Source organism: Jaculus jaculus, chromosome 6, assembly GCF_020740685.1.
Source record: "Jaculus jaculus isolate mJacJac1 chromosome 6, mJacJac1.mat.Y.cur, whole genome shotgun sequence".
Classification (NCBI taxonomy): domain Eukaryota; kingdom Metazoa; phylum Chordata; class Mammalia; order Rodentia; family Dipodidae; genus Jaculus; species Jaculus jaculus.
The window spans coordinates 96354178-96379932 of NC_059107.1; the positions used below are offsets into that span (position 1 = coordinate 96354178).

At 45.7% G+C, this 25755-nt stretch overlaps 2 protein-coding genes across 25 annotated transcripts in view; both read left to right on the forward strand.

Annotated features, from left to right (window-relative positions):
- Positions 1-1024: 1024 nt before the first annotated feature.
- Positions 1025-6518, forward strand: Prr13 (proline rich 13). Of its 3 annotated transcripts, none has more exons than XM_004649899.2 (4): positions 1025-1109; positions 1637-1675; positions 2196-2560; positions 5884-6518. In XM_004649899.2, the coding sequence occupies exons 2-4, from the start codon at positions 1657-1659 to the stop codon at positions 5923-5925; spliced, it is 426 nt and encodes a 141-aa protein (XP_004649956.2). In that variant the 5' UTR covers positions 1025-1109; positions 1637-1656; the 3' UTR covers positions 5926-6518. The 3 variants fall into 3 exon arrangements, with proteins under 3 accessions (XP_004649956.2, XP_045008651.1, XP_045008652.1); XM_045152716.1 differs by having other exon boundaries at positions 1037-1109; positions 2193-2560; XM_045152717.1 differs by having other exon boundaries at positions 1099-1134; positions 2193-2560.
- Positions 6519-21053: 14535 nt separating this feature from the next.
- Positions 21054-25755, forward strand: part of Pcbp2 (poly(rC) binding protein 2) — a 44141-nt gene continuing 39439 nt past the window's right edge. For 10 of the 22 annotated variants that reach the window (XM_045152768.1, XM_045152771.1, XM_045152773.1 and 7 more), the window contains exons 1-2: positions 21054-21149; positions 23984-24128. In XM_045152768.1, the coding sequence (XP_045008703.1) occupies positions 24060-24128 (69 nt within the window). In that variant the 5' untranslated portion in view covers positions 21054-21149; positions 23984-24059. The remainder of the gene's footprint in view (positions 21150-23983; positions 24129-25755) is intronic. The other 12 variants (XM_045152781.1, XM_045152782.1, XM_045152785.1 and 9 more) reach the window with 3 other exon arrangements.

Below are 25755 nucleotides of genomic sequence, written 5' to 3' on the forward strand. Positions count from 1 at the left end.
AATGAACTCCAGATGCATGCGTCACCTTGTGCATCTGGCTTATGTGGGTATTGGGGAATTGAACCTGGGTCTTTAGGCTTCACAGGCAAGCACCTTAACTGCCATCTCTCCAGCCCTCTATTTACTTTCTTTAAAAAAATATTTTAGTTATTATTTATTTGAGAGAGAGGGAAAGAGAGGAAGAGGCAGATAGAATGGGCACACCAGAGCCTCCAACCACCGTTAACAAACTCCAGATGCATGTGTCCCCTTGTGCATCTGGCTCACCTGGGTACTGGGGAATCAAACCTGGGTCCTTTGGCTTTGCAGACAAGTGCCTTAAGTGTTAAACCATCTCTCCAGCCCTGGGCTTTTTAAAATTTATTTTTAGTTTTTTAAACTTTATTTTTATTTATCTATTTGAGAGAGAGAGAAAGAGGTAGAGAGAGGGAGAGAGAGAATGGACACTCCAGGGCTTCCAGCTACTGCTAACTCCAGACGCATGTATCCCCTTGTGGTCCTGGGGAATCAGACCGAGGTCCTTTGGCTTTGCAGACAAAGGCCTAAACCGCTAAGCCATCTCTACAGCACCCGGACTCCTTTTTGTGTTCCCATTATGAGGTACAATGTAAGTTGGGCGTGGTGGCGCACACTTTTAATCACAGTACTTGGGAGGTAGGTGGATCGCCCTGAGTTCCAGGCCACCCTGAGACTACACAGTGAATTCCAGGTGAGCCTGGGCTTGAGCGAGACCCTACCTGAAAAACAAAACAAAACAAAACAAAAAGAACAAGGTACATTGTAAACTCAAAGACCAAAGACACCTTCTAGTGACCCAGGTCTAGGCTGGCAACCAGCTCCGACCTGGATGGGTGTGTCCTCGGAAGCTTTCTGGGGGAGCGGTTTTCCGCCCAAAGGACTCTGCTCTGCTCCGAGAGCAGACGTTTCCGCCTACTTTAGTAGTAGCGCGGAGATTGACACGTCTCTTCTCCAATCATCAGCCGAGTCATCATCTAACCACCAACGAGGCAGTAGCAGGGGCGGTGCCAAAGCATGAGGTGTGGGGGTGACCAGGAAGCGAGAGTCCAGACTGGGAAGGAGTACGGTTTCGGCTCCGGCGCTGCTGCGAGGTGACGGGGCATCTGGGCTCTTCAGGTCCCTTCTTCTCCCTCTACTGGGTGGGGCGTCCCTGGGCCGCTGGGAACTGGGACCCCCCCCCCATTTACCCTTTCTTTGGAGGGAAGGGGTGTGTCGACTTGTCGAGAGTTTGAGGATCTTGGGCTTCCTCTTGTGGCTTCGAGGCCGGTGCTTGGGTTAGCGGAAGGTCGGGGTGCCCCCGGGGCGCGCAGTGAAGGCTGGCGGGGATTCCTGCCCGGCGGGTTTGGGGTGAGAGCCCCGGGGACTTCGGTGGGGACCTGGGGTTCGCTGACGGCACCGGCTTCCCGGGAGTTAGACGCTCGGGTGCGGCTGGAGGTAGTGCAGGGGACTCCTGCGGCGAGTTAGGAGCCGGGGGCTCGGGTGGGTGTGCAGGGCATTTACGTGGAGGCCCAGGTAGTTCTGCGAGTGGCAGAGCCTACGCGGGGCGGCAGGTGTGCGGCTGGGGCTCGGCCTTTCCACCTCCGGGGCGGTCAGCTCTTTGCATTCTCTTTCTCCTCAGGCTTTAGCGAACAGCTGAACATGTGGAATCCCAATGCCGGTAATTGGGGGGGCTCTCCTCTTCTACCCCAGCTCATGTTCCGATGGGCTGCACGACAGGAAGTTTCTGTATCTGTTTCCCGCATTCCCTCACCTGCAAAAGCAATTTCCCTGGACCATTCTGCTGCGAATCTTGTGTCTTTAAAAGTTCACTGTCCTTTCCCAGCCCTGCCAGGGACATTTCCCTTTCTCGCCCTAACTCAGGTTTGGTTTCTACCCTAATCTTTATTCTCCTTACACGTCCATCAAGCCCCGCCCCTTTTATTTATTTTTAGGTAGGGTCTCACTCTAGCTCAGGCTGACCTGGAATTCACTATGTAGTCTCAGGCTGGCCTCCAACTCACGGAAATCCTCCTGCCTCTGCCTCCCGAGTGCTGGGATTAAAGGTGTGCATCACCATGCCTGGCTCTATTTCCCTTTTAAGTGTTAAGAAAGACAGTCATTTTTGTCATTTGTTGACAGAGATTCTGGGCAATTCTAATCTTTTTTTTTTTTTTTTCTCTCTCTGGTTCTTCCAGCAGGGCAGCCAGGGCCAAATCCGTATCCTCCCCCAGTAGGGTGCCCTGGAGGTTCCAACCCTGCCTATCCACCACCTGTCAATCCTGCCTTTCCTCCTGGCCCCTGTCCCACTCCTCCAGGACCTCCCCAGGTGAATCCAGCTTTCCCTCCAAGTAGGCCCCTTTATCCCATGCCACAGCCGGGGTGTCCAGGATACAAGCCCTCAGGGCCCTACCCTCCCCCATACCCTCCACCTGCTCCTGGCATGTGCCCTGTAAATCCTCTGGCTCCTGGCATGGTGGCCCCAGGGATGGTGATGGACAAGAAGATGCGGAAAAAAATGAAGAAAGCTCATAAAAAGATGCACAAACACCACAAGCATGGCAAGGTCAGTGTTTCCAGGAGCCTGGCTGGGAAAGGGATGCCCCTCACAGGGACTCGGTGGGCAAGGCAAGGCTTGGGAAAGGTGATTCAGAGTCTGGGAGCATGGAGGATGGCAACTGGATTGCTCTGGTAGACAGGAAATTCATTTTGTGAAGGAATCCTCCTGAGAGGAATCTAATCATCTTGAGAGATCATACTCTCATATCTGAAAGGGGGAAGCTGTCTTTTGGAATGAAGGTCAGAATAGAAGCCCCTCCCTTGTCTGCCTAACTCCCCCCACCCCTCCCCTAGGGTCTCACTCTGTAGCACAGGAGTTGTCTTACTTTTTCCCAGGACTTTTGCCTCCCCTAGCCCTCAGGCATATGCTTAGCAAGTTGAACATACATTAAGGTTGTCCAAATGTCAGTTGAGTCAGTTTTATATAATAATTAACAGAATAATATTCTAACCCTATACCCTATTTCCTTATCTCCCTTATCCTCAGGGCGTTGTGTTAATGACATAGGCACTCCTTCTGTGACTCAGCCTCAAAGCCTTGGGCTCAGGGCTTTTCGCGTGCAGTTCTAAGTCAAAGGATCCTTATTCCACCCGAGTACTTGTTAGCGTGGTGGGAACAATTCTGAGGACTTGGGAAGGAGGACCGGAGCCTGGATCTTGAGGCTTTTAGTTAGTTTACTGTCCAATATTTGTTTGTTTTGTGCATTTGGGTTCCAGATCCTGATTCTAGGTCATTCATAGAAGTGTGACAAGAAGGAAAGGTGAGAGTGAATGTAGGAGAAAATCCTGAGAAGTCCAAAACTTTTTTTTTTTTTTTGAGCCAGGGTCTCACTGTAGCTGAGGTTGACCTGGACCTGACTGTGTAGCTCTAGGCTGGCTTTGAACTCACAGTGATCCTCCTCTCTCAGCCTTCAAGTGTTAGGACTAAAAGTGTGAGTCACCATGGCCAGCCTAAAAACTACTACTTATTATTTTTTTGTTTGTTTTTTCAAGGTAAGGGCTTACTCTAGCCCAGGCTGACCCAGAATTCACTATTTAGGTTTTAGGGTGGCCTCGAACTCACAGTGATCCTCCTACCTCTGCCTCCTGAGTGCTGGGATTAAAGGCATGTGCTACCATACCTGGCTTATTATTTTTAAAATATTTTATTTTTATTTATTTGAGAGAGAACAAGGCAGAGGAAGAGAGAGACAGAGAGAGACAGAGAGAGAGAAAGAAAGAAAGAATGGGCATGTCAGGGCTTCCAGCCACTGCAAACAAACCCCAGATACATGCACTACCTTGTGCATCTGGTGTATGTGGGTCCTGGGGAATTGAACCCAGGTCCTTTGGCTTTACAGGCAAGCACCTTAACCACTAAGCCATCTCTCCAGCCCCCCCCCCTTTTTTTTTTAAGTTTTTTGTGGTAGGGTCTTGCTCCAGCCTAGGCTGACCTGGAATTCACAGTGATCATCTTATCTCTGCCTCCACAGTGCTGGAATTAAAGGTGTGAGCCACCACGCCCAGCTTCTTTTTTGTTTTTTTTTTTTTGAAGCAGGGTCTCACTCTATCTTAGGTTGACCTGGAATACATTCTGTAACCCAGTCTGGCCTCAAATTTATGGTGATCCTCTTACCTCAGCCTCCTGAGTGCTGGGATCAGAGGTGTGCACCACCACACTCAACCTTAAAAAAATGTTTTCTTTTTCAAGCTCTTATATTGACAACTTTCATAAATATAAACAATATGCCATGATCATAATACCCTCCCACCATCCTCCCTTTTCTCCCTCCCAAATCCTCCCTCCATTGAATCCCTTCTTGTCTCCTATTTTGATGTCGTCATTTTGTCCCCCTCCTATTATTCAGGTCTTGTGTAGGTCATGACTGTCAAGGGTACTTTGTGTTTGGAAGATGTATTGCTAACACTCCTCCCTTTTAAAATGTTCCCCTCCTCCCCCAAGTAGGGTTTCGACTCTAGCCCAGGCTGCTGACCTGGATGGAATTCACTATGTAGTTTCAGGGTGAAGTCACAGTGATCCTCCTACCTCAGCCTCCCCTATGCTGGGATTTAAATGCATGCATCACCCCAGCCAGCTCCAAATATATATATATATATTTGGAGATATATATAAATATGTATATAATATAAATGTATATATATTGGAGAATATATATATTTCTGAGGAAGGGACTTGCTCTAGCCCAGGCTGACCTGGAATTCACTATCACTATGTAGTTCAGGGTGTCCTCAAACTCATGGCAATCCACCTACCTCTGCCTCCCAAATGCTGGGATTACAGGTGTGTGCCACCACGCCCAGCCAAAAATATTTTTTAAAATTTTTATTTATTTACTTGATAGAGAATGGGCATGCTAGGGGCTCTAGTTACTGGAAAGGAACTCCAGATGTTTGTGCCACCTTGTGCATCTGGCTTACATGGTTCCTAGGAAATTGAACCTGAGTCCTTTGACTTTGTAGGCATGCACCTTAACTGCTAAGCCATCCCTCCAGCCCCATCCCCCCAATATATATTTTTTGTTTTTTTGAGGTAAGATCTCACTCTAGCCCAGGCTGCCCTGGAATTCACTATGTAGTCTCAGGGTAGTCTCAAACTCAGGTGATCCTCTTACCTCTGCCTCCTGAGCGCTAGGATTAAAGGCATGCACCACCACACCCAGCTCCCAAAAAGTACTTATTTATGTATTTTGTTTTTATTTATTTAGTTATTTTGACAGAGAAAGAGGGAGACAGAGAGAGAATGGGCACGCCAGAGTCTCCAGCCACTGCAGGCAAACTCCAGATGCAAGTGTTCCCTTGTGTATCTGGCTAACGTGGGTCCTGGGGAATCGGACCTGGGTCCTTTGGCTTTGTAGGCAAACGCCTTAACTGCTAAGCCATCCTTCCAGTCCCCCAAAATACTTTTTAATGGTAGAGTTGTTGGAGGTATATCTGTAAGGCTCCTTGAGGACTCCTCCAGCCTTCCCTAATTTTTCCATGTTGGTTGGGGCTTGGGAAGCAGAGCTGTAGACGCACTCTAGTTTGTTATGTCTCCAGCACATTACATGCAGCTAGTCCACAGGCACTGGTAAGGTAGCAGCTGTGCCCTGCCACTGTGCTGTACCTGTGCTTATTCCATGTTCCTTGCCCTGGCTCCAAAGGCAATATGGTAAGGATTTAGGACAATTCATCCATTCGTGTACACTCACTGCTGAAGGAAACCCTTGCTTTTGTTGTTTACAAGTCGCTATGGTACAAGACTTCTGCCTGTTGGGTTTTTGGGTGGAGGGGTGAGGTACTGAAGAATGGACCATGGAATGATGCTATGTCATTTCCCCTTTCCCCTTGCAGCATTCCTCCTCTTCCTCCTCTTCCAGCAGTGACTCTGACTGAATGCAGGGCTTGGACCCTCCTTCCCTCAAGTCTCACCAGTTCTGCTCTCCCATCAAGCTTCAGCTGCCATGTTGTACTGGAGGGAATTAGCCCCCTGCCCCCTGCCCCACCCCCACCTGTGCCCTGCTGCTCAGTCCTGACCCGGGCTAGGGAGAATGGAAAGAGGATTGCCATGGGCTAGCGAAGGCTGCCTTCTCCATCCCTGCCTGATAGCTCTTTATAGATGAAGAGTTTAGCAGGGGAGGTGTCTTTTGAAGATGGTGAGACCTCTGAGTTAAAGGAAGACAAGTTTGAGATCTTTAAAATATGACTTTTCATTTCCTTTTATGATACTTGTGGCTGGGAAGATTTGTGGAAATTTTCTTATGATGATGAAAAGCCTGTAATGTTTTGTAATGATAGCACATTAGGGTGGCTGAGTAGCAAATATATTCCTAGCACTTTAATTGATTGTATTAGCTACAAGGCTGCTGGGCAATGGAGTCCATTTGGTTGGTGAGCTCTTCTGGAGCCCAATCTTTCCTTAGTTCAGTATGCTATTTTAGGTATTGCTTCCCAGCTCTGAAGCCAAATAAAGGTTATGTTTTCTGGTCTCTGTTCACCTCTGACATTACCGTGGCTAGGCCCAGCACATTGGACTACTTTTGCTACCTTTGTCCAGACCGTTTAAAGTGTGTCACTTTTATGGTAAGGAACCAGTGTATCAGTTAGTGAAACATTACATTATTGCTAAGGTTAAGGAGCCCTTTCTTTCTTTAAATTTTTTCTTCTTTTTTTTTGCTTTCCTTTTTGTTTCCGTTTTTTGTTTTTCGAGGTAGGGACTCACTCTAGATCAGAGACCTGTACCTCATTCTGTAGTCTCAGGGTGGCCACCAACTCATGGTGATCCTCCTACCTCTGCTTGCCAAGTGTTGGGATTAAAGGTGTGTACCACCACGCCTGGATTTCTTTTTTTTAATTAGACACAGAGAAGGAGAGAGAGAATGAGAATGGGCGCACCAGAGTCCCTAGCCATTGCAAATGAACTCCAGACACATGCACCACAATGTCTATCTGGCTTATATGGAACCTGGAGAATCAAACCTGGGTCCTTAGGCTTCGCAGGCATGTGTCTTAACCACTATCTCAGCCCTGTTTTTTTTTCAATATTTTTTATTTTTATTTGGCAGAGAAAGAGGGAGATCATGAGAGAGAATGAGAGAGAGAGGGAAAGAGAGAGAAAGAATGGGTGTGCCAGGGCCTCCAGCCACTGCAAATGAACTCCAGACATGTGCACCCCCTTGTGCATCTGGCTAACATGGGTCCTGGAGAATCGAACCTTGGTCCTTTGGCTTTGCAGTCAAGCACCTTAGCCACTAAACCATCCCTCCAGCTCCCCCTCCCCCTTTTTGTTTTTTCAAGGAAGGGTTTCGTTCTAGCTCAGGCTGACCTGGAGTTCATTATGTAGTCTCAGGGTGGCCTTGAACTCACAGTGGTCCTCTTACCTCTGCCTCTTGAGTGCTGGGATTAAAGGTGTGCACCACCATGCCTGGCTCTTACTTATTTGAGAGCGAGCTACAGACAGAAAGAGGCAGATGGAATGGGTGCGTCAGGACCTTCAGCCACTGCAGACTAACTCTAGATGCATGTGCCACCTTGTGCATCTGGCTTATGTGGGTCCTGGGAAATCGAGCCTCAAACCGGGGTCCTTAGGCCTCACGGGCAAGTGCTTAACCACTAAGCCATCTCTCCAGCCTGCAGCTCTTTTTAAAAAAAATATTATTTGAGAGAGAAAGAGGTAAATACAAAATGGGCGAGCCAGGGTCTCCAGCCACTGAAAATGAACTCAAGACACATGTGCCACCTTGTACATCTGGTGATATGTGGGTACTGAGGAAGTGAACTTGGGTTTCTTAGGCTTTGTTGGTAAGTGCCTTAACTGCTGAGCCATCTCCCCAACAGGGAGAAACCTTTATAATTGGTTCAGGTTTAGCAGAATGAATCTTCATTTGCCTTTCCTCAAGAGAATAAATATAGGCCATTAGCACCAGCTTTCACATCTGCTAAAGAAATCTTCAGTGCTCTCCATCAGCTATGAGAGAGTAATTAGGTTTTTTTTTTTTAAAATTTATTTTTATTTTTTATTTTTTTCTGGGAAAAAGAGTTTATTTTGGCTTACAGACTAGAGAGAAAGCTCCATGATGGCAGGGAAAACAATGACATGAGCAGTGCCATTGTTGAACAATGATGAACAGTGGACAAAACCTCCTGGCCAGCATCAGGTGACAATAGTAACAGAAGAGTGTGCCAAACATTGATGAGGAAGCTGACTATAATACCCATAAGCCTGCCCCCAACAATACATTGCCTCCAGGAAGCTTTAATTCCCAAATTGCCATCAGCTGGAGATGTTACATTCAGAGCACCTAAGTTTATGGGGGATACCTGAATCAAACCACCACATATGGATACTGGAGAATCGAACCAGGTTGGCAGACTTTTCAAGAAAAAACAAATCAAGCCATCTCCTCAACCCTCCTTATCCCATCTTATTTGAGCCAGTGTCTTACTGATCCCAGAGTTTACCAGGGTTTTTGTTTTGGTTCTGTTATTTCTGGTTTTGTGAGCTCTGGCAAGATTTTCAGGTCTCTGCTCCCCTGTAGGATTGGAGTTACAGATAATTCAGGTGATCTTTCAGGCTTCCTCAGGTCCTCAGGCTTGCAAAGGAAGTGCTTAGCCTCTCTCTTAGTCCTCCACCTTATTTATTTATTTATTTATTTGTTTTGCATGTGTCTGTTTGTATGTTTGTTTATTTCTTTTTTTAAAAATTTTTATTAACATTTTCAATGATTATAAAATATATCCCATGGTAATTCCCTCCCTCCCCACCCCCAAAATTTGTTTATTTTTATTTATTTATTTGAGAGCAACAGACGAGAGAAAGAGGCAGGTGGAGAGAGAGAGAGAATGGGCGTGCCAGGGCCTCTAGCCACTGCAAATGAACTCCAGACGCATGCGCCCCTTGTGCATCTGGCTAACATGGGTCCTGGGGAATCGAGCCTCGAACCAGGGTCCTTAGGCTTCACAGGCAAGCGCTTAACTGCTAAGCCATCTCTTCAGCCCGTAATTTGGGGTTTCGTCTCCACCATCTATCTACTAAATAAGATGGCTTTTGATTTTTTTTTCTTTTTTTGGGTTGGTGGTATCTTTTTGTTTTTGTTTTTCAAGGTAGGATCTTGCTATAGCCCAGACTGATCTGGAATTTCACTATGTAGAAATCATGGCGATCCTCTTACCTGTGCCTCCTGAGCTGAGATTAAAGGCGTGTGCCACCATGTCAAGCTCTAAATTTTTTTTTTTTTCTTTTTTTGAAGCCAGGCATGGTGATGCATGCCTTTAATTTCAGCACTTACTTGGGAGGAAGATTTAAGACAATTGTCACAAGTCCAAGGCCACCCTGAGACTACATAGCAAATTCCAGGTCAACCTGGGCTAGAATGAAATCCTACCTTGAAAGACAAAAATATAACCCCCCCAAACATAGAAAAAAAAAATGTTTTTAACTAGGGTCTTGCTGTGTAGCCCAAACTAGGCTCCTGTTTTTTTTTTTTAAACTATTAATCTATTTTATTTTATTTATTTATTTATTTATTTGAGAGAGACAGACACAGAGAGAAAGACAGGTAGAGAGGGAGAGGGAGAATGGGCGCACCAGGGCTTCGAGCCACTGCACACGAACTCCAGACGCGTGCGCCCCCTTGTGCATCTGGCTAACGTGGGACCTGGGGAACCGAGCCTCGAACCGGGGTCCTTAGGCTTCACAGGCAAGCGCTTAACCGCTAAGCCATCTCTCCAGCCCTAGGCTCCTGTTTTTGTACCTCAGCTTGCAAAGTGCTGAAATTACAAATCTGTACCACTCTGCACTGCTCAGAATGTCTCATGGCTCAGAAGACTTGCTTTGCATGGATGAGGTCTTGGGTTCAGTCTTAGCAGTAAGAAAAAGTCCAACAGGCTAACACTAATGATTTTTTTTTTTTTTTAAGGTAGGGTCTCACTGTAGTTCAGGCTGACCTGGAATTCACTATGGAGTCTCAGGATCATCTTTTTAAAAAATTTTTTTTTGTTGTTTATTCTTATTTATTTGAGTGCGACAGAGAGAGAAAGAGGGAGAGAGAGAGAGAGAGAATGGACACACTAAGGTCTCCAGCCACTGCAAACAAACTCCAGATGTGTGCGCCCCCTTGTGCATCTGGCTAAAGTGGGACCTGGGGAATCGAGCCTTGAACTGGGGTCCTTAGGCTTCACAGGCAAGCTCTTAACTGCTAAGCCATCTCTCCAGCCCTCAGGGTGGTCTTGAACTCACAGCTATCCTTCTACCTCTGCCTCCCGAATGCTAGAATTAAGTTTGCACCACCATGCCTGGCTTTTAACACTAATGTCTGTTAAAATAATGGACCACTTTTTGAGTTAGGACTCAGAAAAGCTGGCAGACTCTGTGAGGATCTGTGAGCTACTGCGTGCAGTGGTGAGAGACAGAGAGTTCGTGTGCAGGGCCTCAGCTACTTTTATTGAACTCCAGATGCACCACTTAGTGGGGATGTGTGACCTTGAACTTGTCTCACCTTTGTGTTTCTGGTTTATATGGGATCCGGAGAGTCGAACATGGGTCCTTCGGCTTGGCAGGCAAGCACCTTAACGGCTAAGTCATCTCTTCAGCCCTTACATAAGTTTTAAATGTCCACACTTAAATGTGGGCATTTATAGATAAAAGCACTTTTTGGGCTGGAGAGATGGCTCAGCCATTGAGGTGCTTGCCTGCAAACCCTGATGTTCTGGGTTTGATTTCCCAGTACCCATATAAAGCAAGATGCACAAAGTAGCACATGCATCTGGAGTTCGTTTGCAGAGGCTAGAGACCTTGGTGCACCCATACTCTCTCTGCAAATAAATAAATAAGAATATTTTAAAATATATAAAGTACTTCAAGGAATACTTACAATTCCCATCACCTTGCTTTAGTATTAAGAGTATTTTACTAGTCATGTTCCATTCCACATATTTTTTCTAATTTTTTTTATTTTTAAAATTATTTTTATTTATTTGACAGCAACAGAGAGAGGAAGAGGCAGATAGAGAGGCAGAGAGAGAATGGGCATGCCAGGGCCTCTAGCCACTGCAAAGGAATTCCAGATGCGTGCGCCCTCTTGTACATCTGGCTAACGTGGGTCCTGGGGAATGGAGCCTTGATCTGAGATCCTTAGGCTTCAATCTCTCCAGCCCATTTTTTCTTTAAATTTTTATTAGCATTTTCCATGATTATAAAAAAATATCTCATGGTAATTCCCTCCCTCCTCCCCCCCCACCATTTTTCTAATTTTTAAAAATATTTTTTAAGGGCTGGAGATGGTTTAGCGGTAAAGCACTTACCTGTGAAGCCTAAGGACCCCAGATTGAGGTTCGATTCCCCAGGACCCACGTTAGCCAGATGCACGAGGGGGCGCACGCGTCGCGCGCTCTCTCTGTCTGTCGCTCTCAAATAAATAAATAAACAAAAACAAAATTATTTTTTTTCAAGGTAGAGTTTCACTCTAGCTCAGGCTAACCTGGAATTATACTATGTAATCTCAGGGTGGCCTCGTGTGCACCACCATGCCTGGCCTAAAAAAAAAAAATTTTTAAGGGATGGACAGATGGCTTAGCTGTTAATGTATTTGCCTGGAAAACCAAAGGATCACAGTTCAATTTCCCAGGACCCACGCAATCTAGATGCACAAGGGGGCACGTGTCTGGAGTTCATTTGCAGTGGCCGGAGGCCCTGGCATGTCCATTTTCTCTCTCTCTGTCTGCCTCTTTCACTCTCTCAAATAAATAAATAAAAATAATTTAAAAAATATTTTTAAGCCAGGTGTGGTACTGCATGCCTTTAATTCCAGCACCTGGGAGGCAGAGGTAGGAGTTCAAGGCCACTCTGAGACTACATAGTGAATTCTAGGTCAGCCTGAGCTAGAGTAAGACCCTACCTCGAAAACCAAAACAAAACAAAAATATTTTGGGCTGGAGAGATGGCATAGTGGTTAAGGCCCTTGCCTGCAAAGCCAAAGGACCTAGGTTCGATGCCCCAGGACCCACGTAAGCCAGATGCACAAGGGGGCACATATATCTGGAGTTTGTTTGCAGTGGCTGGAGGCCCTGCGTGCCCATTCTCTATCTGTCTCTTTCTCAAATAAAATAAAAAAAATGAAAATATTTGACTTTTGCAATGCTTTAATGGCCAAGCCATCTCTCCAGCCCTAATTTTTCTCAATTTTTTTTTTTTTATTTTTTATTTGAGAGCGACGGACACAGAGAGAAAGACAGATAGAGGGAGAGAGAGAATGGGCGCGCCAGGGCTTCCAGCCTCTGCAAATGAACTCCAGACGCATGCTCCCCCTTGTGCATCTGGCTAATGTGGGACCTGGGGAACCGAGCCTCGAACCGGGGTCCTTAGGCTTCACAGGCAAGTGCTTAACCACTAAGCCATCTCTCCAGCCCTAATTTTTTTCAATTTTTATTAACATTTTCCATGATTATAAAAAATATCCCATGGTAATAGCCCCCCCTACTTTTCCCTTTGAAATTCCATTCTCCATCATATCCCCTCCCCATCTGAATCAGTCTCTTTTATTTTGATGTCATGGTCTTTTCCTCCACTTATGATGGTCTTGTGTAGGCAGAGTCAGGCACTGTGAAGTCATGGATATCCAAGCCATTTTGTGCCTGGAGGAGCATGTTGTAAAGAGTCCTACCCTTCCTTTGGCTCTTACATTCATTCCGCCACCTCTTCCGCAATAGACCCTGAGTCTTAGAAGGTGTGATCGAGATGTTACTCAGTACTCCAGTCACTTCTTTCCAGCACTGTGATACCTCCTGTGTCATCCCAAGGTCACTGCCATCTGAAAAGAGAAGATTCTGTACCCAAAGTGAGAGTAACGTTAATATAAGGGTATGAATGTTAAGAGAAGTGCTTACTGGGCAGTTTGATAAGCATAGTATATACATTTTTCCAGACATCAGCAGATGTTACACCCTCAGGGCTCATGACTACCCCTGTTTTAAGTTTTCAGTATCAGGGTTGTATTCCCCCTCATGGAGCGGGCCTCCAGTCCAATTGGAGGGCAGTTGGTTTCCACCATGACAGATGTACCACTATTGTACCCATTGGTTCATTTGGCCTGGCAGGCTAATAATAAAACTTGCAGTGTCCACTGTTGAGTATCTTCACTGGTGGTATCTCTTTCTCCCATTGAACTCCATGCAGAATGGCTTCTTCTAGCTTTCTGCCAGCTGGTCTACATGGAGGAGGTTATCAGCTCAGTTCCAGCAGGATTTCTCAGTGGCCTTGCAGTCCAAGTATGTGGAGTCTTGAGCAATAGGGTCTTACCATCTATTCCTGGTGGGAAACCAAGGGCCTCGGCAATGGCCTGTAATGTTTTTGGGACCTCGCTAGCCAACAACTCACTGGAGGTTTCCCATCCCTGGCACTGAAAGTTTTCTAACAACAATCTAGGGCTCCTGAGTGTTCTATTGTCCAAAACTAGAGGATTCCATATGATTTATTTGCATCCTCTTAGATTTTTTTTCTCAATTTTTAAACAATTTCCATGATTATAAAAAATATCCCATGGTAATATCCTCCCTCCCACCCTTTTCCCCTTTTAAATTCCATTCTCCATCACATCCACTCCCCATCTCATTAAGTCTCTCCTCTATTTGGATGCCATGATCCTCCCCTCCTCTTTTCTTTTTTTTTTTTTAAGATTTTTATTTATTTATTTGCGAGAGAAAGACAGAGAGAGAGAGAGGCAGATAGAGAGTGAAAGAGAGAATGGGCATGCCAGGGCCTTTAGCCACTGCAAATGAACTCCAGATGCATGCGCCCCTTTGTGCATCTGGCTAACATGGGTCCTGGGGAATCGAGCCTCGAACCGGAGTCCTTAGGTTTCACAGGCAAGCGCTCAACAGCTACGCCATCTCTCCAGCCCCCTTCCCTCCTCTTATGATGGCCTTGTGTAGGTAGTGTCAGGCACTATGAGGTCATGGATATCGAGTCCAATTTTTTGTTTGTAGGGAGCACGTTGTAAGGAGTCCAACCCTTCCTTTGGCTCTTACATTCTTTCTGCCACCTCTTCCACATTAGACCCTGAGCCTTGGAAGGTGTGATCGAGATGTTACTCACTATTCTAGTTACTTCTTTCCAGCACCATGATACCTTCTGAGTTGTCCCAAGATCACTGCCATCTGAAAAGAGATGATTCTCTATCCAAAGTGAGAGTAGCATTAATATAAGGGTATTAATATGAAGAGAAGTTTCTTACTGGGCAGTTTGATATGCATAGAATATATACTTATCTATACATCAGCAGATGTTACAACCCTAGGGCTCATGACTACCCCTGTTTTAAGTTTTCAGTATCAGGGATGTATTCCCTCCCTTGGAGTGGGCCTCCAGTCCAATTGGAGGGCAATTGGTTTCCACCATGTCAGACGTGCCACTATTGCACCCTTTGGCTCATTTGGCCTGGCTGGCCAATTATAGATTTGCAGTGTCCACTGTTGAGTATCTTCACTGGTGGTGTATCTTTCTCCCATTGAACAGCATGTAGTATAGCTTCTGCCAGCTTTCTGTCAGTTGGTCCACATGGAGGAGGTTATCAACTCAGTTCCAGCAAGATTTCTCAGTGGCCTTGCAGCCCAAGTATGTGGAGTCTTCAGCAATAGGGTACTACCATCTATTCCTGGTGGGAAACCAAGGGCCTTGGCAATAGCCTATAATGTTTTGGGGGCATCAGGGACCTCCCTGGCCAACAACTCACTGGAAGGTATCCCATCCCTGGCACTGAAAATTTTCTAGCAATGATCTATGGCTCCTGAGTGTTCCATTGTCCAAAACTGAAGGATTCCACTTTATTTATTTATTTCTTCTCAGATTTTGATTAGCCCTCTCTCCACCTTTTCTTTACTCAATCTCCTCCCCTGACATCACTTTGTGCCTTTTCACCCCCATTAATCTATTCTTCTACTTATATATATATACACAATACCTATTAAGTACCCTCCTCCCTTCCTTTGTCTTCCCTTTGTATCTCCTTTTTAACTTACTGGCCTCTGCTACTGACTTTTTTCCTTCTCACACAGTCTAGCCCTAATTCTTGTTATGGAAGTAAGAAAAAAGTTTAGGGCTGGAGAGATGGCTTAAGGCGTTTGCCTGCAAAGCCAAAGGATCATGGTGTGACTCTCCATGACCCATGTCAGCCAGATGCACAAGGGGGCCTAATGTGTCTGGAGTTTGTTTGCAGTGGTGCTTCCATTCTCTCTCTATCTCTCTCCCTCTTTCTCTCTGTCAAATAAAATATATTTTAGAAAAAAAAAAAATACCACCAGCTGTAGCCTGGTGTGGTTACATGCTGCTTTGACACCCTCTGGTGGGGCTGCTTAGGTTGGAGAATTGCCATTAGTTTTCCAGGTCAGCCTGGGCCAGAGGTGAGACTGCCTCAGAACAAACAAACAAAAACCCACAACCATCAACCATAAGTTTACCACTTAATTCACCATGTTAATGTTTGTGATATTTGATCAACATACCTATGAGAACTGCTTGAAAATCTGTTGCATGTTTCATAATATATGTCCTAGGGGCTGGAGAGATTGCTTAGCAGTTAAAGGTACTTTCTTGCGTAGCCCAATGGCCTGGGTTTATTTCCCCAGTGCATGCGCCTGGAGTTCATTTGCAGTGAGTGGCAGGAGGCATGTCATGCCCATGCTCACACACATTCTCTGTTTCTCTCTCTCAAATAAATAATATATTTCCTGGGCTGGAGAGATTGCTCAGTGGTTAAGGTGCTTGCCTGCAAAGGCTAATGAACCTACATAAAGCTAGATGCACAAAGTGGCTCACGCATCTGGAGTTTACAGTGACTAGCGGCCCTAGTGTGCCCATTCTCTCACTTACCCTCTTCTTTTTCATTACAAAAATTATATTTACTTAAAAGTATGCCTTTGTAACAATTCCAATGTCACTCCCCCAACCCCAAGGTAGGGTCACACTCTAGCCCAGGCTGGCTTGAAATTCACTCTGTATTCTCTGGGTGGTCTCGAACTCACAACAATCCTCCTACCTCTGCCTCCCGAATACTGGGATTAAAGGGGTGTGTCACCATGCCTGGCTTTCAACATCACATTTTATTTTATTTTATATATTATTTATTTGAGAGAGAGAGAGAAACAGGCAGAGGAAGAGACAGAGAGAAAGAGAAAATGGGCACGCCAGCCACTGCAAACAAATTCCAGATGCATGCTCCCCCCCTTGTGTATCTGGCTTATGTGGGTCCTGGGGAATTGAACCTGTGTCCTTTGGCTTTGCAGGCAAACACTTTAACCACTAAGCCATCTCCCCAGTCCAATATCACATTTTAAAATTTCCTCTTCTTTTTTTTTAAGTTGAATTTAATTATTTATTTGAGGGAGAGGGAGAGGGAGAGAGTGAACCAGGACCTACAGCCACTGTGAAGGAACTCCAGACACATGTGCCACCATGTGCATCTGGCTTACATGGGTACTGGAGAATCAAATGTGGGTCCTTAGGCTTTGCAGGCAAGTGCCTTAATGGCTAAATCATCTCACCAGCCCCCCCCCCTTTTTTTTGAGGTAGGGTCTCACTCTAGCCCAGGCTGACCTGGGATTTACTATGTAGTCTCAGGGTGGTCTTGAACTTAAAGTGATCCTTCTACGTCTGTCTCCTGAGTGCTGGGATTAAAAGCATGCACCATCATGCCTGGCATTTTTTTTTTCTTTTTCTTTCTTTTTTAAAAATTTATTTCATTTTATTTTATTGGAGAGAGAAAGAGGGAGAGATAGAGAGTGATAGAAAGAGGGAGGAGGAGAGAGAAAGAGGGAGTATCGGGCTGGAGAGATGGCTTAGCAGTTAAGCACTTGCCTGTGAAGCCTAAGGACCCCGGTTCGAGGCTCGGTTCCCCAGGTCCCACGTTAGCCAGATGCACAAGGGGGCGCACGCATCTGGAGTTCATTTGCAGAGGCTGGAAGCCCTGGCGCGCCCATTCTCTCTCTCTCCCTCTATCTGTCTTTCTCTCTGTGTCTGTCGCTCTCAAATAAATAAATAAAATAAAATAAAAAGAGGGAGTATGGGCATGCCAGGGGTTTCACCCATTGTAAATGACTTCCAGATGCATGTACCACTTTGTACATCTGACTAACGTGGGTCCTGGCTCTTAAATTCTTTCTTCCACCTCTTCCGCATTAGACCCTCAGCCTTAGAAGGTGTGATACAGATATTGAAGTACTGAGCACTGTGGTCATTTCTTTCCATCACTGTGATAACTTCTAAGCCGTCCCAAGGTCACTGCCATCTGAAAAGAGAAAATTCTTAACCAAAAGTGAGAGTAGCATTAATATAAAGGTGTGAATATTAACAGAAGTGCTTACTGGGTAGTTTGATACGCATAGTATATACATTTAGCCAGACAGTAGCAGACATTACACCCCTAGGACTCATGACTACCCCTGTTTTAAGTTTTCAGTATCAGGGTTGTATTCCCTGCCATGGAGGGGGCCTCCAGTCCAATTAGAGGGCAGTTAGTTTCCACCATGACAGACATGCCACTATTGCACCCGTTGGTTCATTGGCTTGGCTGGCCAGATATAAGACTTGCAGTGTCCACTGTTGAGTATCTTTAGTGGTGATTTCTCTTTGTCCCATTGAACTGCATGCAGAATGTCTAGCCCTAATTTTTTTTTTTAAAATTTTTATTTATTTATTTGAGAGCGACAGACACAGAGAGAAAGACAGGTAGAGGGAGAGAGAGAGAATGGGCGCGCCAGGGCTTCCAGCCTCTGCAAATGAACTGCAGACGTGTGCGCCCCCTCGTGCATCTGGCTAACGTGGGACCTGGGGAACCGAGCCTCGAACCGGGGTCCTTAGGCTTCACAGGCAAGCGCTTAACCGCTAAGCTATCTCTCCAGCCCCCTAATTTTTATTTGTTTATTTGAGAGAGAGATTGGGTACTACCGTCTACATTTGACTTATGTGGGTCCTGGAGAATCAAATCTGGGTGCCTTCACTGCTAAGCCATCTGTCTAGCTCCCCAGCTTGCCTGCTTTCTTCTTTTCCCTCCCTCCCTCCCTCCTTTCTTCTCTTTCCCTCCCTCTCTCTTTCTTTCTGTTTTGGCTTTTTTTTTTTTATGATACAGAGAGAGAGAGGGAGAGGGAGGGGGAGAGAATTAGTGCTCCCATACTTCCTGCCACTGCAATCGAACTCCAGACGCGTGCACCATCTGGTGCATGAGTGATCTTGCACCCTTGCATCACCTTGTGTGCCTGGCTTATGTGGGATCTGCAGAGTAGAACATGGGTCCTTATGCTTTGCAGGCAAGTGCCTTAACCATTAAGCCATGTCTCTAGTCATCTTCCTTTCTTTCTGTTTTTCTTTATTTATTTACTTGTTTTGGTTTTTCGAGGTAGGGTCTCACTCTAGCTCAGGCTGACCTGGAATTCACTATGTAGTCTCAGGGTGGACTTGAACTCATGGTCATCCTCCTACCTCTGCATCCCGAGTGCTGGGATTAAAGGCATGTGCCATCACGCCGTCCTCTCTCTCTCCCTTTTTTTAAAAGATGGTTTTTGGGTGGTTGGGAGGAAGACTCAGCCATAAAGGAGTTTCCTTGCAACGTCTGCCAGGTTTGGGTTTAATTCCCAACCAACCCACTAAGCTGGATACAAATACAAAGCACGCGCGCACACACACACATGCGCACACACACACACACACAAAGACAGGAGCCAGGTTTAGTGGTGCATGCCTTTATTCCCAATACTCGGGAGGCAGAGGAAGGAGAATCATCATGAGTTTGAGGCCACCCAGAGACTACATAGTGAATTCCAGGTCAGTTTGGGCTAGTGTGAGACCCTACCTCGATAACAGTACCCCCCCCCCCAAAAAAAAGGCAGGATCTCATGTAATTCAGTCTGGCTTTGAATTCACTAAGTAGCTGAGAATTACCTTGAATTTCTGATTCTTCTGTCCCCACTTTCCAGTGCTGGAATATCAGGCAGGTGTGTGCTACTATGAGTGGCTTGATTCAATGCTAGGATGGGGCTTTGTTCATGCTTGGTAAGCAACCTACCTGGTAAGATACATTCTAAATTTATACAGTTCCCCGTCTGAAAGCAGGATTCAAGCAAGACCCACTCATTATATTTAATTATTCTCATATCTGTCTATCTTCTACGTATCTGTCTCCCCCAGTACACTTTTCACATTTTCATTCATTTATTTGTTTATTTGAGAGAGATAAATAAATAATGAGTTGGGGTGTGCCAAGCTCTCCTGCCATTGGAAATGAACTCTGGATGCATGTGCTGCCTTGTGCATCTGGCGTATGTGGGTACTTGGGAATTGAACTTTTGTCCTTAGGCTTCACAGGCAAGCGCCTTAACTGCTAAGCCATCTTTCCAGCCCCTATCATTATTTTTGAGACAGTACTTTCACCCTGGAGCTCAGGTTGGCCTGGAATGCCTGACTCAGCCTCCTGAATGCTGAGATTACAGGTGCGAGTCACTAAACTGTTTTTATTTGAGACAGAGTTTTGTTATGCAATCCAGGGTGGCCTGTAATTTTTCATTGTCCTGCCTCAATTTCCTCAGTGTTGGAAATTAGAGGCCTGCACTACTCACCATGCCTGGCCAGAGTTTCTTATGTTTGTGTTTAATTTGTTCTATTGTCCCATGTAAATTGCAGGATACATCTAATTGTTTAATTAGATTAGGAAACACATTTAGGAGGCAGGGGAGATGGCTCAGAGGTTAAATAAACACATTTGGTAAGAATTATGCTATACTTCTCACTACAACTCACCAAGGACCAATGATTACTAAAGTCCTACTACTTGTGAAGTTTGGTCACTTGCTTGACCTAAGGTGAGGCCTACCAGATCTATTAGAACTTAATTTATTTGACTGTACAATTTGAAAATCTGTGTTGTAATATCTTCTTAAGATTGTAATTGTTGGGCTGGAGAGATAGCTTAGTCGTTAAGGCACTTGCCTGTGAAGTCTTAAGGACCCAGGTTCGATTCTCCAGGTCCCATAAAGACAGATGCTCATGGTGGTGAATGTGTCTGGAGTTCGTTTGCAGGGGCTAGAGGTTGGAGGTATGGCTTAACGGTTAAGGTATTTGCCTGCAAAGCCAAAGGACACTGGTTCGATTCCCCAGGATCCACGTTGGCCAGGTGCACAAGCGACGCATGTCTGTGGAGCTTGTTTGCAGTGGCTGGAGGCCCTGGCACACCCATTCTTTCTCTGTGTGTGAAATAAATCAATGAATAAAAATAAATATTTGTAATTGTTGATACCAACTTGACTCAATTCTGGGTTGTAGAATGTTAGTGATTTTCTAACTCATTTCTTCTACATTTATTGGATGGGACTCTAAAAACTGCCTTTCCCCTCTCAACTTCTGGTGAAGAGTTCTTTCTTAAAAGGAAATGTAATTCATTTATTAACCAATTTTCAGATTAAGAAGTTGGTGTGGTGCCTTGATTTTGGCAAATTAGTTTCTTTAACTTTTATTGTCTGTCCTCTCTCTGTCACACACATCCCTCTTCCTCTTCTCTTCTTAGATCCATGGCGACTGCCACCTCTCTCCGTACTTACGCCTGAGCTTTCCAGCTCGTCCGCTAGAGGCCACTCGTTTTCTCCCCAACCCCCATCCTGCCTCTCTATCCCACGTCCCGCCGTACGTTACTGGCCGACGTCTCACTGGTGCCGACGCGGTCCGAGGAGCCGCTCTAGGCTCTCGGAAGGCCGTCCGCATTGCGTGGGGAAAGTTTGGACGACGCAGTCGCCTCGCCGGCCCCCGGGGCGGTTAGCGCTTCCGGGGTCGAAGGGTGCGCGGGGTTGAAAGCGGGCCGCTCCGCCCCGTCCCCCTCCCAGACCAGCAGAGGCAGCAGCCGGAGCAGCCGCAGCCTGCGCCCTCTCCCGCCCGCCCTCCGCCCGCCCGCCCTCCGCCGCCCTCCACCCGCCCCGGGGTCTCTTTCCCCCTTCCTCCTCCTCCTCCTCCTCCACCCCCCTCCTCCTCCGCCCGCCAGCGGGGCCCCCCTCGCCTTCCCGCCCGCCCCTATTGTTCCGCCCCCGGCCTCCCGCCCTTCCCCTTCCCGCCCGCTCCCCTTTTCCCCTCAGTCGCTTCGCGCCCGCAGGTAAGCTTAAAAATTTTTCCCTCCGCCCCCGGCTGTAGCTCCTATTTCCACTCATGCCATCTTTCTTAGCGGACTCCGGCCCTAGTCACGAGCCCCGGTGTCTCGTAGTCCCGCGTGAGCGCCTGCTACCTCACTCTGCCTGGCCGGCCATTCACGCGAGGCCCTGGTTCTGGCGCGGCCTAGTAGGCCTCGGGAAGGCCTCCCCCTCCCCCTCGCCTTTTCCCGGTGGCGGCTGCGCAGGAGTCTGGGGAGGCGCGCGCGCTGCAGGGGGGGCGGCGGTGGATTTGTTGGTTGAGGGAGGTGGGGGAGGCGATGGCCGGCTCGCTGGCCGGGCGGGTGAGCGCGGCTCCCCGCGGGGGTCAGGCGCTGGCGCAGCCACACGAGGAGGCGCTCCTAGTTCCGCCCCTCCCCCTGGATCGCAGCGCCCCCCCCCCGACCGAACGGTTTATTTCCCCCCTTTTTTAGTCAAGTGAAGGGGGGGCTATATATATATATACATATATATATATATGTGTGTATATATACACATATATTTTATATACATCTATATGTATATATAATTTTTTTTGTAGTGGAAAATGCTTGTATGACCGGGGTGGGGGTTGGGGGTGCAGAGTTAAAGAAATGGTAGACGGACTCCCAGTTACCGAGTTACTGTGACGTTCTCTTGGTTAACGAATTTTAAAAATACAAAATGCCTGCCGCTGTAAACCCAGGCTGAGCTATTTATAGAGGGGTAATTGACTGCAAGATTAACAGCTGGATTCCGGGGATGGGGTACACTTAGATTGACCTAGTCAGGAGAGAAATGTGACAGAGGTTTCTCGGATTACTTAGCTAAAATAATGCATCTTTATGCTATACTTCAGGAAATGACTTTAGATAGGTTTTCAGTTTTCTTACCCATTTAAACTTATTGCGGTATTTGTAAAGTGCTTATTTTATCTGAGTGGGAATAAAAGCTGCCAGATTTTAACCATATCTTAGATTGAAAAAATATTCGTAAAGACTCCACACTCACCATACTTACCAACCACTGTTTGTCATGAGTGAAAGTGTTTACTTGTGAGATTTTGGCAGCAGTTAACCTTACTGTGGAAATAAGGAAATAAGTGTCTTGAGAATGTATTTATTAATTACGAATATTCTTTAGCAAACAGAAGACAGTTTGGCATATGCAGAATGTTGTGGCAGCTCCTTTGCAAACGCTTTAAAAATATTTTTAGGGCAAGTAGTTTTTTACAGCAAAAGTAAAGCCTGACTGGTAATGTGAAGGACATAAGCTATAGAAGAAGAGAGATCATTGATGTTGTTTTGGAGGGACATTTAACCATGCCATTGGAGAAATTTCACAACTTGAGACACCTTCTAAAATCTTATCAGTACCAGATGTCAAGACTAGGTATTGAAGGCAGATACTCAAAACCAATTGTTTTAGGAACATTGTTTCAGAGGATGGGTGATGAAAGGGCCATCCTGGACAATTTGAAAGGTATATCACTGCTGATGCTTAGAATAGTTTTACAAAATGAACTTTTAGCACTGTTTTGTTTATATTGCATTTGGAAGGAAATTAAAGGTTAATATAATTGAATAAAAATGAGTGGTGGTCAAAATTAATACATACAAGGAAAATTTCTGAAGTTCTTTTGAGAGAAGGGATGATAGAAGAGTTCACATTTCAGAGGGGACTTGGAACCCCAGCATGCACAGAATGTATCTCATATAATGTAATATTCAGTTGGATTGTTTTAAATAAATTATTGTAGAAATAATAATGTGTCTCACTTTGTAGCCTTGGTAGCTGGCCTGTTACTTGCTGTGTAGCCAGCCAGGTGGCCTTGAACTCAAAGCAATACTGTCTGTACCTCCCAACTGCTAGGGTCACAAGAATGTACCACCATGTACAAGTCTGAACTAATCATTTGGTGTCATCCAATAACACTTGAAATTTGTAGCTAATAAGATATATCTCAATTTCTTTAAAAATAGCTACCACTGAGAAAATTTATATACTACCTACTTTTACTTCTAGTTGCTATTGCTATTCCGTAGGGAAACAGAATGTCATTTGCCCTCACTGTAGTTGATTTCAACTTTTTCCAGTTTTTAAAAAAAATTTAAAATATTTATTCATTGGGGGGGTGGGAGAGGGAGAGAGAGAACATGGGCGTGCCAGGACCTCTAGCCACTGTAAATACACTCCAGATGCATGCCTCACCTTATGCATTTGGTTTATGTAGATCCTTGGGAATTGAACCTGGGTCCTTTGGCTTTGCAGGCAAGTGCCTTAACTGCTAAGCCATGTCTTCAGCCCCCTTATTATTATTTTTATTAATTTATTTGTTTTGGAGGCAGATAGAGAATGGGTTTGCCAGGGTCTCTAGCCACTGCAGACAAACTCCAGATGCATGTGCCACATTGTACCCCACCTGTTAAATGGGAACTGGGGAATCGAACTTGGGTCCTTAGGCTTTGCAGGCAAGCACCTTAACCATTGAGCCATCTCTATCCCTGTCCAGTTGTTTTTGAATCCTTTTAAAAATTCTTCTGAAGGACAAATGGGTGCATGTTCAGCAGTTCCCTTAGAACTATTGCTAGAAGAAGGGACCTTACTGAGAGTCAGCGGAAATCCTATCATTAATGAGCAAAGTGGAAAGTCTTGTATACTTTGTAACAAAACCTGAGCTGTGTTACACAGTTGTCCTGGGTGTGTATGCAAGTCTGATTAGGTTGTCACATAAGAATCAAGTAAAATTGATGATGTTGAACATAACTGGGAAGTGATTCCTCTATTTTTCCCACCTCTGATTTTGATCATGTTTGCATTTCAGTTTTTGGCTTTCATTCCCCCACCAGTGACCAAAGACTTGACCACTCAACGTCCAGCTCCCCATAACTCTGCTCGACATGGACACCGGTGTTATTGAAGGTGGATTAAATGTCACTCTCACCATCCGGCTACTTATGCATGGGAAGGTATGCACCAGCTTGGGAAATTGGGTCATAATAACTGCTAGGGGAGGGGCCTGGAAGAACAGACAAGCATCTTGGAGCTCATCAGATTAGCACTGTGGGGCATCTGGTTTTAGTATCCTTCTCTCTAATGGAGGGTGTTGGCAAAATAGACAGCTTTAACTAGGAAAATCCAGTGAGCAAGAAAGATTTAGAGGTTAGAGCCAAAGATTGTCATGGATGCTAAGACATTTTTAAAATATTTATTAGAGAGAAAGAGGCAGTGAGAGAGAATGAATATGAATGAGAGAGAGTGGCATACCAGGGCCTTCAGCTGCTGCAAACAAACTCCAGATGCATGTGGCACCTTGTGCATCTGGCTTACCTGGATACTGGGGAACTGAACCCTGGTCCTATGGCTTTGTGGGCAAGTGCCTTAATCCACTAAGCCATCTATCCAGCACAAGACTTTTTTAAAAAAAATATTTTTTGTTTATTTATTTGAGAGAGGGAAAGAGGTGAAGAGAGAGAGAGGAAGAAAATGGGTGCACCAGGACTTCCAGCCACTGCAAAAAAAAACTCCAGAGGCATGTGCTGCCTTGTGCATCTGGCTTATGTGGGTCCAGGGGAGTTGAACCAAGGTCCTTTGGCTTTGCCGGCAAGCACCTTAACCACTAAGCAATATCTCCAGCCCCCTTAGTAAGACTTTCATAATGGTTAGTGCAGCATTTTTTTTTTTTTCTCCTCTGAAGTAGGGTCTTGTTCTATCTAGCTCAGGCTGACCTGGAATTCACTATGGAGCTCGGGCTGTCCCTGAAACTCAGAGCAATCCTCTTTCTTCCCAGTGCTGGGATTAAAGGTGTGCACCACCATGCCCAGCTGCTTTAGCTTTTAAGGTAGTTTTTCTTTCTTTTCTTTTTAAAATTTTATTTGCTTTTTGTTTTTCGAGGTAGGGTTTCACTCTGTCCCAGGCTGACCTGGAATTAACTGTGTAGATTCAGGGTTGCCTCGAACTCACGGTGATCCTCCTACCTCTGCTTCCCTAGTGCTGAGATTAAAGGTGTGTACCACCATGCCTGCTATTTTTTTAATAGATATTTTTTATTGATAACTTACATAATTGTAAACAATATCCCATGGTAGTTCCCTCCCCCCTCCCCCGACTTTCCCATTTGAAACTTCACTCTCCATCATATTCCCTCCCCCTCTCAGTCTGTTTTATTTTTTTTATTTTTTTATTTTTTTTTTTCATTCTTCTTTTTTTTTTTTTTAATTATTTATTTATTTATTTGAGAGCGACAGACACAGAGAGAAAGACAGATAGAGGGAGAGAGAGAGAATGGGCGCGCCAGGGCTTCCAGCCTCTGCAAACGAACTCCAGACGCGTGCGCCCCCTTGTGCATCTGGCTAACGTGGGACCTGGGGAACCGAGCCTCGAACTGGGGTCCTTAGGCTTCACAGGCAAGCGCTTAACCGCTAAGCCATCTCTCCAGCCCAGTCTGTTTTATTTTTATGTCATGATATTTTCTTCCTATTATGATGTTATTGTGTCAGGCACTGTGAGGTCGCCGATATCCAGGCCATTTTGTCTGGAGGAGCACGTTTTAAGGAGTCTCACACTTCCTTTGGCTCTTACATTCTTATTTTGTTT